The 13,943-nt window shown below is 41.3% G+C and overlaps 1 protein-coding gene across 1 annotated transcript in view; it reads left to right on the top strand.

Moving 5' to 3' along the window:
• The window catches only part of IL31RA (interleukin 31 receptor A), a 55,753-nt gene that overhangs the window by 31,315 nt on the left and 10,495 nt on the right, over positions 1-13,943 (top strand). The window contains exons 6-8 of the mRNA XM_060635768.3: positions 3,815-3,894; positions 6,400-6,616; positions 13,265-13,447. Coding sequence (XP_060491751.3) covers positions 3,815-3,894; positions 6,400-6,616; positions 13,265-13,447 — 480 coding nt within the window. The remainder of the gene's footprint in view (positions 1-3,814; positions 3,895-6,399; positions 6,617-13,264; positions 13,448-13,943) is intronic.

The raw sequence follows: 13,943 nt of genomic DNA, 5'->3' as shown, positions 1-13,943 counted from the left end.
TCATGCTTGGTCTGAACTACCCCTTGGTGGATGTGGTTACAATACAGGGGTTCATGCAGTACATAGTAAATTGTACTAGATGACTTCTGAAAGCTCTTGTCACCCTAAGATTCCATTCTTCTATGCTATTCAGGCATCTAGTCTTTTATGCCAGGCTCTAGCAGTAAAGAAAAAGTCATAGAAAATCCCAAGTCATATGTCTTTAAGTACTTAGAATAGCGCCTTACAAATGGTAAGGGCTCAATAAATCCTACATAAATAAGAATGCAGACATGACTGAAACAAGTCAGGTTGTGGATCTAGTGTAACTTTTGGTTAAAATTACATACAATATTTGGGAACACATTTACACTCTACAGACATCACCTCAGAGTGTCAAATGAATACAAATAGAACAGTTTACAAATATCAAACAGCATGTAAATTGCACAGCAAAAAATGGCCCATTGCTTATAATCACTTGGACTACTCAGTTGTTGTCTTAACTGGGCCCTCCCTTTTAAAAAATTCAAATGCAATGCATGCACTATCTTTGAGCAAAGCATCCTCTGCCTTTGCTACACCTTTTGGCAGGTGGTCTGGGGGATTAAGTTCCACTTCAGGTGTAATCATGTTTTGCACTGCCCTTCTCCTCTTTGTAGCTGGTAGTCTTCTCTCCAGTGATCTCCTGGTACCATTATGGCTCGTGTCTTAATTTAACTCATGAGAGCCCAGCCAACTCTCTAATGTCCATTTTATCCACTTGTTTTGCTGCCAGAAACAAGATTTACCATTTCAGCTGATGTATTATTTCGGCTAGTTTGGCTGTTATTAATTAGCAGAACACTAGATGTTGGTGTTCTCTGCCTTTGGCTAATTGAATCAAACCAACACTTATAAATCATAGTCATCACTATAGAACTTTTACTTTTGTTTTTCTTCATTTTTAAAGGATCCCAGAGAAAATTGATGAAATGCACAACCCAGCCCCCAGCAAATCCTAATTTCTACTACATGACACAGATGTAGTTATATTTTGATCCTGGCTTTATTTCCTAAAAGTTTGTAACACTGCCCAGTTAGAAGCTTCGCTTCTCTGTATTTCAGAAATGGAGATAATAATACTGCTGTACCTAATTATAGGGCTTTAGAGATTAAATGAGATAATTGAGGTAAAATGCTTAGTATAGTGACACTTGCTAAAAGTTGACTCTTCTGTTTCTTTAAAAGTTTACTTATTTTGATTGGAGAGGGGGAAGGGCAGGGAGAGAGAGAATCCCAAATAGGGGATTCTACACTGTCAACACAAAGCCCAACTTGGGCTCGATCTTTTGAGATCATCATCTGAGCCAAAATCAAGAGTCAGGAGTTTAACTGACTGAATCACCCAGGTGCCCCAAAAGTTAAACATTCTTATTGTTGGTCTTCAGCAAGGCACCAGTAAGTATGTGAAGTGTCTAACTGGTGGTGGTTGTAGGTATTATCAGATTGTAATGGAAACAAGATAGCATCAAATTGTTGCTAATGGGTCCAAAGAATTGATGTCTTTGAATATGTAGATATTTTTATGGATTTGGAAAAATTTAATTTTGCTCTTTTATGAATACAGAATTACTACTTTTTTAAAAATTTATTTATTTATTTTGAGAGAGAAGAACCACAAGCAGGGGAGGGGCAGAGAGAGAGGGAGACAGACAGAATCCCAAGCAGGCCCTGTGCTCTCAGCATGGGCCATATTGTGGAGCTCAAACTCACGAGCCTTGAGATCATGACCTGAGCTGAAACCAAGAGTTGGACACTTAATCAACTGAGCCACCCAGGTACCCCCAGAATTATCACTTTTCTAACTTTGATTATACTGCAAGTCCATTACTAGCTCATGGTGAACGGAAACTTGGCTGTTAATTGCAGAAGATATACATGCTACTTAGGTAGTGGTTTTACTAAAAGCTGCATCTATGGGAAATCTATATTAGTAAAACTGTTCCTCTTCGAACTTTATCTGCAGGAAATAGTGGCCTCAGTGAAAGGAGAAAATGCCTAATTAAATCCATTTGCTATCACTTCGTACTACAACTAAATCTAAACTAAATGGGATAAATCTAAGGAGAATTTCACTCATATTTCTAACCAAGTGTCTGGAATGATTGGTTATTTAATAATCAGTTTATGGGGCTGTTAGTTGGCTCATTTGGTTAACTGACTCTGAACTTGAACTCTGCCTTTGCTCACATCTCATTGGCTTGTAGACAGGAGTAGTTGTAGAAATGTGATTCTCCATTGATGACAAGATTTAATTGCCCTTTGGATCTTTTTTCTACATTACGGAGTTGTCTTCAGTTGGAGTTCAGTAATTTCACTTTAAGACACCCAGTCACTTGAAGTGTGATTTCAGATACCTGAAAACAGTCTGTCAGCGCTAAAATAGTTTAGATCTTAGCCTGAGTGGTTGACCCCATTCTCTGCAGACCTGCTTACAGTATCTTCAGCTATGTTATTCCTCAAGAGAAAGTTCAGAGTTCATCAACTGCATGTTCAAGTAGAGACATTCCTTCTCCAGATTAGAGGCTTTGGTACAGTTCCTTACAATTCTCTGCTCTCTTCTCATGGCTAAAGTGTGTAGATCATTCTTAAATCAGACATTCTGCATTTTGAAATTATCCCTGTATGGTTAGATTATCCAAAGTTAATACACTTAAACTGTGTTGTCTTGGATTATGTTATTCACCACAGAAATGTATAAATCAGGTTTAACATTGTGCCCTTGCATTTTATAGAAGATAAATATAAGGTACACATGCCATATTTCTGTACTTTTGCTCAACTCTGATTGCAGACGTTGGCCTTTAGGTTACCCTATATCTTTTTAAGAGGATCCATATGATAAATTCCATTTATTAATTCAGTACCCATAATCAGAAATAGTTACCCCTTCATATGTTTGTTTTTTAATAGGCTATGAGAAATATACAATTCAATATGATCTTTTTTTCCTTCTTTTGCCATGAAGATCATTCAGTTTAAAGCTCAAGTGAACTAGTGAAGATGATTTCTCTGTCCCTTTATTCTTTAATTCTTTCTTAGATTTTATAACATTTTAAGTATACAGTTTCATCCTTTTTGGGAGAAGATCTTTTGTGCTCTGTCTCTCTCATCCCCACTCCCATATAGTATATATAATAGTGTATATAATATAATAATATATCTTTATGTATCTCCTTTAAAAAATTGTTTTTAAAGTGTATTGATTTTTGGAGAGACAGAGACAGTGGGGGAAGGGAAGAGAGAGAGGGCGAGAGGGAGAGAGAGAATCCCAAGCCGACTCCACATTGCCAGTGCAGAGCCTGATGCGGGACTCTCAAGAAACCATGAGATCGTGACCTGAGCCAAAACTGAGAGTCACAACCGACTGAGTCATCCAGGTACCCCTATGTATCTATCTCCTTGTCAGTTATCTGTGTCATTCCCAGCTGTAAGGTATGTAGATGTTATATATGATAGGACATGAGATGTTACATTTCAATCCGGATTTCAATGACAAATAATATTATAATAGGGTCTATTGTACTTTTCTTTTACCTTACATTAAGTCATCAGATCCAAGAGCTGTTTAAATTTTTACTTTTAGTTGATGCCAATCCTTTGGCCACAAAATGAAGACATCATTGGTTGTTGCAATGCTGCCATCCCTCCATCGACCACCTTCCCCCTACTGGCTCCCTCCAGCAAATGCTTCCTAACTGCATTTTTAACAGACAGCCCAGCTAATCTCACCATTTTCAGTTGTAGCTTCCTTCCCTCTTGTGTTGAGCACCTCATTCTTGTTTCCTTACAGCTCCACATGGCTTGGATCTGTGGAGAGTCCTGAGACCCGCCACAGTAGATGGAAGAAGGCTAGTGCAGTTGATGTGGAAGGTGATTTCCTTATGTTGTTTTTTCTGTCTCAAACCCTTGGTCTCTTATACCTCCAAGAAGAGTAATTCTTCAACTTTTACCTCCTGAATTTCCTTTCCTAGAGGCTTTATAATGCCCCGCATCTCACAGTGGTTTCCCAGCTCACAAAGCCTTCTAGGTTATCTTACAGATGGCCTAAACGTGAATTGCAGACCCTGCATCCTCTCTTCCTTGGACTGAAACATTAACATATAAGACAGGTACAAAGTGCAAGTGCAGGGGGCACCTTGACCTTCTGGGGACCCCACCTACCCCTGGCTAGCTGCATTAGAAGGCAGTGTAAAATTGCATAGCACCCACCCCCACATTGGAGAAGAACACTGATTTGGGATCAGCTCACTAATGTGTCCTGAGGTGATTGAAAACATATATTGCACATAGGGCAAGTAGGGTACACTGGGGTGCAAGGACAGAGCAGGGGCCAAATGGTCCTTCCTAGGATGGAGGCCTGGGATTGAGGACAAAAGGAGAAGGTGGGGGCAGCATGCAGAGAAGAGGAGAAATAAAGAAGAGAGCAGGTAGGAAAAAGGAAAGAAAAGGAGGGGAAAAGGGAATAAACAGGAAAGGGAAAGGGCAAATAGAAAAGAAAAATGCAGCCAGGAACCAGGAGAGAAAAGACTGGGGAGTTAGTGGGGAGAAAAAAGAGAATAGAGCAGTAAAATATCAGAACTCTTTATTAGTGTCCAGAGTTCTCAGGGCATAAGTCATCATATTATTTCATGCTTGCTCAAGTCCAGGCAAGTTTAAAATACTTCTGAAAATGGAGAAACCACCTGCTTTACCAAATGATATTCTGCTCCTAGTTATGTCAGGACTGGAGCATCCTTTACCTTTCCTTGCTCCCTTCACACCCCAGGGCCATGGGCACCCTCGGGTTGTAGAGGCAACAGGCCAGGGAGGGCACAACCAGTGTCACTGGGAAATCTTTAAGAATCAATCCTAAATGTCGTGGTATCTTTCTCAGTGATTAAGTGTGGAAACAAATCACTCTGTCAACATTATTTTGGGGGAGGGAAAGCAAACAGTGGCCCATTTCCACATGTGGGCAGCCACATGTGTTGGGCCAAGTAGGCCAACATGTGAAATAGATGAAATGGACTTGAATGCCTTTCTCCTTCTCCTCCTCACCTGGAGACTGGTCTTTCTTTTGCCTCAGCAGGAGAGTTTTCTAAGAATTAAAGTTGGTTAGCAAAGATTGGTTAAAACTGAATGGTGGTGAAGATTGCACAACTCTGCAAGTATACTAAAAAAAAAAACCCAAAAATCCTTAATTGCATACCTTAAAATAGTGAATTTTATGTTATGTGAATTATATCTCAATAAAGCTGTTACTTAAAAAAGAGAATGAATTATCCCAAGAGGTAAAGGACTCCGAGTCATCAGGGAGTTTCTGACCTTTTATGTCATGGAAGCCTCTATGTCAGTTCCTGAACTGAAATGTCAGTGGGACAAAGTGACTTCTGAAGTCCTGTCTGACCTTACATTCAGTCATTCTACTCTATCCAGGTGTGTTATCAGTAACATAAACTGAACAAGTGAAAAGCCCTATAATTCCTGGGGAATACTCAGTGTGCTGATTCCTAGGCAAAACATATGGTTAGTAGGTTCAAGTTCAAGGCTGCAAATAAGAGTTTGGCTTAGAGCCCCTGGGGTCACCTTAGGCTTCTCACTACAGATTTAGGACCTGAATGTTTCAGGCCTCTTCGCTAGGATACCTGATGTGCCTGGTCTAGGGAAACTAGCTCCCTCCTCAAAGGAGGAGGCATGCTGCTTTTTATGCAGCAATATACATACTTTCCAACCCTTGGAAGCTTCCAGACAAGAGATTACCCAGGGCCAGAACAGAATTGGGGTTCTTGGAGGGAATGCCTCAGATTTTTTTTTTTTTTTTTTAAATTTTTTTTTTAACGTTTATTTATTTTTGAGACAGAGAGAGACAGAGCATGAACGGGGGAGGGTCACAGAGAGAGGGAGACACAGAATCTGAAACAGGCTCCAGGCTCTGAGCTGTCAGCACAGAGCCCGACGCGGGGCTCGAACCCACCGACCGCGATATCGTGACCTGAGCCGAAGTCGGACGCTTAACCGACCAAGCCACCCAGGTGCCCCTCAGATTTTTAATTTATACTGTCCTGTGCCTGTGAGATAGAAAGATAAGCATCCAAAGAATATGGGGGCGACTTCCTTACATTGGCTTGGCATTCTCCTAGTTCAGCCTCGTGGAATTAGACTTATGTTAAGGGTTGATACCAAGGGGCCACTTAGCAAATCTCTTTTGGCCCTTGAAGGGTTAATATCACAGCACAGGGTGTGTTATTAATCCCAGAAGGGTAATTGCCTAAATTGTAGTTTAGCACTTAATAATTAACATTACCCTTCACCCCTCATCCTCACCATTTATCAGTCTCACTGCCTGTCCTGTCTTTTCTTGTTTTTGGCAATAAATTTTGTTTCCTTTGGGTTCAGAAGGCAAGTGGAGCCCCAGTCCTGGAGAAGGCACTTGGCTACAACATATGGTACTTTCCAGAAAACAGTACTAACCTCACAAAGACATTGAACACCACTAACGAGAAGCTTGAACTGTATCTGGGAGGCAAGACCTATTGGGTTTGTGTGGTTTCTTATAATTCTCTTGGGGAATCTCCGGTGGCCACCCTGAGGATTCCAGCTATCAATGAAAAGTGTAAGTACAGTGTAAACTTCTACTTAGATGTCTGGCCCCATCTAGTTGGCCAGGAAGTAATCCCTCTGCTCTCAAGGGTTGTGTTTCTCTCAAGTCAAAATGAAAATGAAGTGGGAACTTTTTAGGTTATGGTGAGGATAGCAAACTCTTGTGGTAATTAATGAGCCTGGAACAAAGCCTGTGCTGAAAATCAGAGACTTCATAAAGTCATATGAGACAAAGTCACACACCTAGAAGTTCTGTATTTGGGATTTTCTCCTCACAGTGTTGACTATGTCTCAGCCTTCATTTGCTCATTCTTCTGTGTTCTTCCTTTTCCTCTTTTTTTTATGTTTATTTATTTTTCACAGAGGGCAAGAGAGAGAGTGTGCGTGCACTGGGGGGGTGGGGAGGGGGGAAGGGGCAGAGAGAGAGAGGGAGAGAGAGAATCCCAAGCAAGTTCCATGCTGTCAGCACGGAGCCCAATGTTAAGAACTTGTGAGATCATGACCTGAACTGAAATCAAGGGTTGAACAGTTAACTGACTGAGCCATCCAGGAGCCACTCATTACACTTTTGATTAAGTAGTTTTGCTCCTAGGCAAACTCATATTTTATAGTCCATTTTGGAATAAAATACCTTCTTTGATTCTTATGCAAGGAATTGCAGGCAAGGGGTTTCCTCTCCCCTACTTTATTTTTCTCTATAAATGTGTTTGTCAGTCTATAGATTTTCTCATTTATTTTGTTGCCTATCTTTCCCTCAATTGGATACAAGTTCCATGAGTGCAGAGAATTTTGTTTTTCTTTTCCTTCTTTTCCTCTTCCTCACACCGCTTCCCTCATCTGCAACAGTTAGAACAGGCATAGAGTATTTTGCATACAAAAGGTGCTCAGTAACTATTTGTTGAAACACATCATAGTCAGATAATGCACTTCTCCACTTTTCCACTTCTCTTTACTTAGACCTGGACTGGCTCCGGCATTGCACTACTGGCTCTAGAATTGTTTGCCTATATTCCTTTCTTTCTCTTCTCCTTAAACTTAACCCATTTCTTGCCTTGCTTCATGTTAGAACTCCTATATACAGTTGACCCTTGAACAACATGAGTTTGAGCTGGGTGGGTCCACTTACGTGCAAATTTTTTACAGTACACTGCTATAAATGTATTTTCCCTTATCACTCTCTAAATAACATTTTCTTTTCTCTAGCATGCTTTATTGTAAAAATACAATATGTAATACATGTAACATACAGAATATGTGTTAATCAACTATGTTATCAGTAAGGCTTCCAGTCAACAGTAGACTATTAGTAGTTAAGTTTTGAGAGAGTCAAAAGTTATACATAGATTTTCAACTTCTCAGGGGGTTGGTGCCCCTGATACCCCATGTTGTTTAAGGGTCAGTTGTATACATGCCATTTGAGCTACACTTGACATTATTTTAGTATTTAATATCATTCTCCACTATTCTTAGTTCCTGGAATCCTAGTTTCCAAGATACTATCTATCTACTACCTATCTAATACCCCTAGTGATGAGGTTTCTGACAAATGCATGTGTCATTGAATAAACATTCTTTGTTAATAGAGGCACTGCTGCATAGTAATCCCAATTTCTTGGTGTTGCCCTGGAGTGGAAGGCAGTAAAGAATAGGGGATACAAACCTAGGCTTGGGAGTCCAACAGCCCTGTAGTTATATCTTTACTTTTTCACTACAATATCTAGGCACTGCAAACCTTGGGCAAGTTATCTAAACTCTAAACCTTAGTTGCTTGTAAAATGGAGTTATTTTATTGTAACACCTATTTCATAGAGCTGTTGTGATGATGAAATGAGATTGTATATTTAAAATGCTTTGCCTAGGGGTGCCTGGGTGGCTCAGTCAGTTAAGTGTCTGACTTTGGCTCAGGTCATGATCTCACAGTTCGTGAGTTTGAGCCCCACGTTGGGCTCTGTGCTGACAGCTCAGAGCCTGGAGCCTGCTTCGGATTCTGTGTCTCCTTCTCTCTCTGCCCTTCCCCCCCCCTTCACTCTGTCTATGTGTCTCTCTGTGTCTCAAAGATAAATAAACATTATACCTTCCAGTTCCATCCACGCTGCTGCAAATTCAGTCAGAGAAGGACAGATATATGTTTTCACTCATGTGGATCTTGAGAAACTGAACAGAAGACCATGGGGGAAAGGAAGGGGGAAAAAAATAGGTACAAACAGAGAAGGAGGAAGGGAAATCACAAGACACTATTAAATACAGAGAACAAACTAAGAGTGGATGGGGGTGTGGAGAAGAGGGAAAATGGGTGATGGGCATTGAGGAGGGCACTTGTTGGGATGAGCACTGGGTGTTGTATGTAAGCCAATTTGACAATAAATTATATTCATAAAAAAGATAAATATTTAAAATAAAATAAAATGCTTTGCCTGGGGGCACCTGGGTGACTCAGTCAGTTAAGCATGCAACTCTTGGTTTTGGCTCAGGTCATGATCTCACGGTTCAAGCTGACAGTGAGGAACCTTCTTGGGATTCTCTCTCTCTATCTCTCTCTCTCTCTCTCTCTCTCTTTGCCTGTCCTCTGCTCTCTCTCCCTAAAAAATAAATAAACATTTTATTTATTTTTATTTTTTAAATATTTTTTAATGTTTATTCACTTTTTGAGAGACAGAGTGTGAGCAGGGCAAGAGCAGAGAGAGAGGGAGACCCAGAACCCAAAGCAGGCTCCAGGCTCCAAGCTGTCAGCACAGAGCCCAACACGACGTGGGGCTCGAACTCACGAGCCGTGAGATTGTGACCCGAGCCGAAGTCGGATGCATAACCGACTGAGCCACCCAGGCGCCCCAAAATAAACATTTTAAAATAAATAAATAAAATGCTTTATTTAATGCTAATTATTACTATTGTCATTGTTAATACAATTTCTCATTAAATTTTTATTAGACATGGATTATCAACTTCACAAATACTATGAAATATATTTTAGCTAAATTCCCATAGGGTTTGTCGTTTATTTTTCCCAATTCTGAAGGTACTTGATTTGTGTCAGAAACATTGGTGTGATCATTAGTTATAATGATCCCAGACCAGATGTAGGCAAGCTACAGCTTGTGGACCAAACTTGGCCTGGCACCTGTTTTTGTAAATAAAGTTTTATGGGAGCACAGCCACACCTATTTGTTTACATTTAGTTGTATCACCTTTTGTGAAACAGTGATAACGGGGCGCCTGGGTAGCTCAGTCGGTTAAGCGTCTGATTTCAGCTCAGGTCATGATCTCGCGGTTGGTGAGTTCAAGCCCCTCATCGGGCTCTGTGCTGACAGCTCAGAGCCTGGAGCCTGTTTCGGATTCTGTGTTTCCCTCTCTCTCTGACCCTCTTCCATTCATGCTCTGTCTATCTCAAAAATAAATAAATGTTAAAAAAAATTAAAAAAAAAAAAGAAACAGTGATAGAGTGGAATAGTTGTGACAAAGACCATGTGTACTATAAAACCTAAAATATTTACTATTGGGCTTCTTACAGAGAAAGTATAAAGACCCCTGTTTTAGACATATAAGAAAGTAATGCTTTACAGAATTTTATTTAATAAAATGGAGTCAAGTAGAGAATAGTTATAATTGTAATAACTATAACAATATTTAAGTATAATTATCATATACTGTTAGTATATCTTAGGCACTGTGATAAGATGACATAGGTCAGTTTAATGTTAGCCTTGAAATGACCCATGAGGTAGATGCTGTGGAATCATTTCATAGACGATGAAGCTGAGATTCGGGAGAGCTTAGGAATCTGCCCATGGTTTCTCAGGTGGAATTCAAACACAGGTCTCCACGATCCAAATTTATATAATATGCTTTATTCAGAACCTTGGATTTGATGCTGTTTGACACTGAACTGGTTATTTACCTCTGTGGGACTCCATTTTACCATGTTTAAAATAAGGGTTTGGAATAGATACACCTTCAGGTTCCATCTGGTCTGATCATCCTCTGGGTTTTAAAAGACCTTAGCCAGCAGGTGACTCTGGAGTGATCTGAGGCAGGGCCCAGAAGAGCACAGCCATTTTGTGGTGGGGAGTCAGAAGGAGGTTGAACTCCGGGGAAGAGCTGAGGATAGGCTAGGACAGCTGGCGAAGGTGAGGCACCATAGCACCTGAGGACTATATGTGATGGCCCACAGTGACTGCTTTCATGCAAACGACAAGAACTTAAAGGTATTAGTGGTCAAAGCCCCTTCCCCCTCTCCCCAGAAGAATATGGATTTTCTCCTGCTCCTGGGGGTATGGTGTATTTGGAGAAAGTGCTCAAAAGTTCTTGGTGAATAATGGAAAGATTCAGCAATTAGTATACATACAGCAGAGTGATGATTAGGAAACTTCTCTTTCAGCACCCTTTGACACTACCCAGGCCCTTTGAAGGTTGACTTATGGCTTAATTGAACCTTTTCCACACTCTTGTGGCCCAGAGCCTGGGCTGTTCACTTCTTCCCTGCAGCATATTTGGCTCTTTCGACCTGACTCCTGTTCGTCTGATAGCCAGTGTTGGTAAAGAAAGGTGTGGGCTTAGGAATCAACACTCACTCCTATCTTCAGGTTAAGATTTGTGTGCAAGTAATAACTGAGAAACTGCCTCCAGGGAGACCAGAAAAGGCAGTGAAGGAAGCAACGTCAGGGAAGGGAAGGCCAGGCCAAAGGTGCAGTGTGTTCTTCCCAGGGCTGCTATAGAAATGTACCAGACTGAGTGGCTTCAAACAACAGAAATTTATTATCCCATTGTTCTGGGGGCTAGAAATCTGAAACCAAGGTGTTGATGGGGCTATGCTTTTTCAGAACCATCTAGGGGAGTTCCTTCCTTCCTCCTTCCTGCTTTTGGTAAGCTCTAGGCATTCCTTGGCTTGTGACAGCATAACTTCACTCTCTGCCTGGTCTCCACAGGGCCAGCTTCCTCTGTCTCTTTGTCTGTGTGTCCAAATTCCACTTTTCTTATGAGGACACCAGTCATACTGGGTTAAGGACCTACCATCTTAACTATTAACATCTGCAACAACCTGATTTCTTGATAAGGTTGCCTTCTGCGGTACTTGCATTCTGCGGTTGCATTCTGAGGATATCTTTTTGGGGGGACACAGTTCAAGCCATAACAGGTAAAATCTGTAATAAACATCCTGGGGAAGGCGGTTCCAGCATGACCTTGCAAGGGGACTCTGGAGTATGAGTTATATTACAAAGTTCTTCCAACCAAGAAAAATACACAAAAACAGTAAGAAGGAATTGAGAAGATCAGAGAGCATGAACATTATCTGCTACAAGAGGCTGGGGAGGGTTCCAGATGCTCTAGGAATGCCTTTTGGCCTGACTTCGATGGTAATTGAGGATGCGTACAGACTATGAGCAGGGGTGAGGGGGTAGGAGGTGGGAGTGACAGGAGCTCTAGGGGTTACGAGGGCTTAATGCTCAGGCCCCTGTCCTCACTCCAGCTTCACATTTTCTTCATGCCTCATCTGCCCTTCCTGACCCTTTCAGGGTGACAAATTACCTGGCCTTGCTTATGGGACTAGCAGCTGGAGTGTCTCATAAAGGCCCAGTTTGGGAAAAGGATTCATGAACTTTGGCCTTCAAGAACAGAGGTTCCTAAATATGAACACAGCCTCATGGGGCTTGTTGCCTAGAAATAGCAGGATTCAATACCCCAGATTCCACATCAAATTCCTACATTTGGCCTTGGCTTCTAGCTTCAGAAGGCTCTTTTATTTATTTATTTTTTTGAGGGACACTGCCTCCTTTTCTGCCTTTATCCAAGATTGTCTTTGGTGTTCATTTAAGCATATTTTCTGTTCCAGTTTTGAAGCTTCAGGTGTGTTGTGGGTGATAAGAAGTGGAGGAGAGGGGAGAGCCACATCCTGTGATCTTCTGAGCGCCACCCCTTCTCTGCCATACTGTACCTCTAGTTGTTCTCCTCTCTTTGCTTATTTAGAAAATTTTCAATAAGATAGCCCTCTGATTCTAATGAAATCCTAGCTATTGTACTTGAAGTCACATGTTCAACTTTTCTATTAAAGGAATCCTTGTTGCCCTTATCCAGACATGAGTTTTTTGTTGGGCTTGCAGAAAATGTTGTCATTGGCATATCGGTCCATACCTAGGTGCTTTGAATGAGTGTGTCTGCATCTTTCTGGTACAGATACAATTCTTACTGCCCTATGGAGAGGAATCCATAGGCAGGTTGTGTGGGGCTAGCCTAGACAGTTGAAATTTGAAGCCACCTCCCTGGTATGATATTAGGGTCCCCAGCTCCCAGCCATAGAATTCCTGGTGCCTGAAATTCTGTCTTTAGAGATTCATTCTTTGTCTCAGGCTTGCTTTCCTTTTATTTGCAGAGGCACCTATGGAAGGTGAGTCTTTTGAGTCAGCAACTCTCTAGTGAGATCCTTTCTTGGAAACAGGTAAATTTTGTCAGAGATAAGGAAAAATTAAGAAGGTACTTACATCAAAGTTGGGGTTAAAGAAAAGAGATACAATAAAAAGGGTGGAAACAGCACCATTAAGGGAGGCTGCAGTGGAGATCCTGAACTTTGATCTTCTTTACAATTTGGGCAGTGAATGCATGCCAGTGTGGTTGGTGCATTTGGAGAATGAGTTGGGTAGCTTTCTTTCTTCTTTTTCTCCTCTCTTAGCATTTCAGTGCATTGAGGCCATGCAGGCCTGCCTCACTCAGGACCAGCTGGTGGTGGAGTGGCGAAGCTCTGCTCCAGCGGTAGACACATGGATGGTTGAGTGGTTTCCAGATTTGGACTCAGAGCCCTCCACTTTTTCCTGGGAATCTGTGTCTCAGGCTACAAACTGGACAATTAAGCAAGGTAGCAATTATGAACCGTATAAGTTCCCTCTTTGTGGGATTCAGTTTCATTTCCATCAGTTTTAAAATCTTTAACTTTGACGTCAAAGCTGTAGGTGTGGTTAATAGCATTTGACAAAGCTAGTGCAAGCTTAGTGAAGTGACATTCTTGCCATTTCCCAGTGAGGCTGTGTTGGGAAGTCATGGGTATCACACCAGGTATCTGGCCTGTTTCCAGGTGGAAAACACCATGTTAACACCACCATCAGAGAGCCCTTCCTGATGTCTTGATCATGGGGATAACATTAGAGTTTATATCCCATCCCAACAAACACTGATCACAGATAAGTGAGGCTTTACCCTCCTAATTCTGTCAGTCCAGCCATTTATTAATACTTAATAGCACTCATATAAGGATTTATACTCATGCAGGGATGCAGGAAGACAGAGGAGCTAGAATTCATGGTATCTGAGTTCACCAGGTGATGTGCTGTTAATAGAAGGATTCAGTTTTTTTC

The sequence above is a fragment of the Panthera onca genome, chromosome A1 (assembly GCF_046562875.1).
Source record: "Panthera onca isolate mPanOnc1 chromosome A1, mPanOnc1 haplotype 2, whole genome shotgun sequence".
Taxonomy (NCBI): Eukaryota; Metazoa; Chordata; class Mammalia; order Carnivora; family Felidae; genus Panthera; species Panthera onca.
The sequence above is the reverse complement of the archived record's forward strand: the minus strand, read 5'-3'. Positions and strand labels throughout refer to the sequence as shown.